The 1,550-nt window shown below is 48.6% G+C and overlaps 1 protein-coding gene across 1 annotated transcript; it reads left to right on the top strand.

Annotated features, from left to right (window-relative positions):
* The first annotated feature begins 380 nt into the window (after nt 1–380).
* Nucleotides 381–1,313, top strand: LOC147572248 (olfactory receptor 10X1-like). The gene has a single exon (XM_086694573.1). It carries the CDS (start codon nt 381–383, stop codon nt 1,311–1,313), a length of 933 nt encoding a protein of 310 aa, XP_086550699.1.
* The last annotated feature ends 237 nt before the right edge of the window (nt 1,314–1,550 follow it).

The raw sequence follows: 1,550 nt of genomic DNA, 5'->3' as shown, positions 1-1,550 counted from the left end.
TAATTGTGTTATGTTCAGAGTCTGATCGAAATCTGGCTGACCTCAGACACCTGAATTTCCTTTATCTAGACATTAATTACAGTATTTTTCCTCTTATGATATTACCAGCCAATAAACTCTGCTAAAACAATAAGCCACGAAGAGTCTTCTGTCACCCACCAAGCGATCAGTAATTGGACCCCTAATAAAGGTATAACAAATGAACTAAAATCAGGAAAACCTGTGACCTACATACACATGGTGTTTTGCCACACAAATTGAAGAATCAATTGGTCATCGTAACTCCCTGATCATCTGTCTTATTCACACCACAACCTTCCAAGAATAATGGAGAGTTGAATATTTACTTGTTGTTTCTTTCACATTTCAGACATGCCACAATGAAGGCCAACCAGACAGTCCTGAAAGAATTCATTCTTGTGGGCTTCTCCTCGTACCCACACGTGCGGACATTCCTCTTCGTGCTCTTTTTTGGCCTCTACCTTCTCACCCTCACAGGTAACCTGGCCATCCTGGGTCTAACTTGGGCGGACAGATCTCTCCACACCCCTATGTACCTCTTCCTCCGTGCCCTCTCTTTCTCCGAGACCTGCTACACGCTGACCATCATCCCCAAGATGCTGGCAGACCTGCTCACTGAGAAGAGAAGCATTTCAGTCCCGGGGTGTGGCTTGCAGATGTGTTTCTTCCTGGGACTTGGTGGCACTCACTGCATCATTCTCACGCTGATGGGATACGATCGCTTTCTGGCCATCTGCCACCCTCTCCGATACCCACTGCTGATGACCAATGTGGTGTGTGGGCAGCTGGTGGTCTCTGCTTGGGCCGGAGGCTTCCTTATCTCTGTGACAGAGACTGCACTGATATTCGGGGGCTCGTTCTGCACCCCCAACCTCATCCACCATTTCTTCTGCCACATGCGGGCCATGGTGAGGCTGTCCTGTCTAGACAGCGACCTCACCGAACTCCTTGTAACAATGATCTCGGTGTCAGGCTTGACGGGCACCTTCCTGCTCATCGTCACCACTTACGTTTTCATTCTGTCCACTGTCTTCAGGATCCCTTCAGCCGAGGGCAAGCAGAAGGCCTTTTCTACCTGCGCCTCTCATCTCACTGTGGTCATCGTCCACTTTGGCTTCGCGGCTATTGTCTATCTGAAGCCAGAAGGCTCGGGAGGAGATGACACACTCATCGCTGTCCCTTACACTGTCATCACCCCTTTCCTCAGCCCCCTCATTTTCAGCCTCAGGAACAGAGACATGAAGAATGCGTTCAGAAAGCTGCTGGCAAAGAGGAGTTTCTGGAATACGTAATCCCGGATAATTGCTGCATGACTGTCTCTCCCCCATTATCAGTCGGCATTGATCATGTCACATCAGAAGTCTGTGGTGTTTGCCCTTTTTCAGTAGTTGGCATTTATGAAATCCAGGGACAGTCTGGGTAAACAGTCACAAACATTTGCCTAGTTATTTAAGAGCGTTGTTCGACTGCCCCCACTTCTACTAGCACTGGCTTTCCTGAAGATGCTAGATTTCTGCCAGTCAGCTCTG

This window comes from Puma concolor, chromosome E4 (genome assembly GCF_028749965.1).
Source record: "Puma concolor isolate L17-30 chromosome E4, mPumCon1.1.hap2, whole genome shotgun sequence".
Taxonomy (NCBI): domain Eukaryota; kingdom Metazoa; phylum Chordata; class Mammalia; order Carnivora; family Felidae; genus Puma; species Puma concolor.
This window is presented reverse-complemented; position numbering and strand designations above follow the sequence as displayed.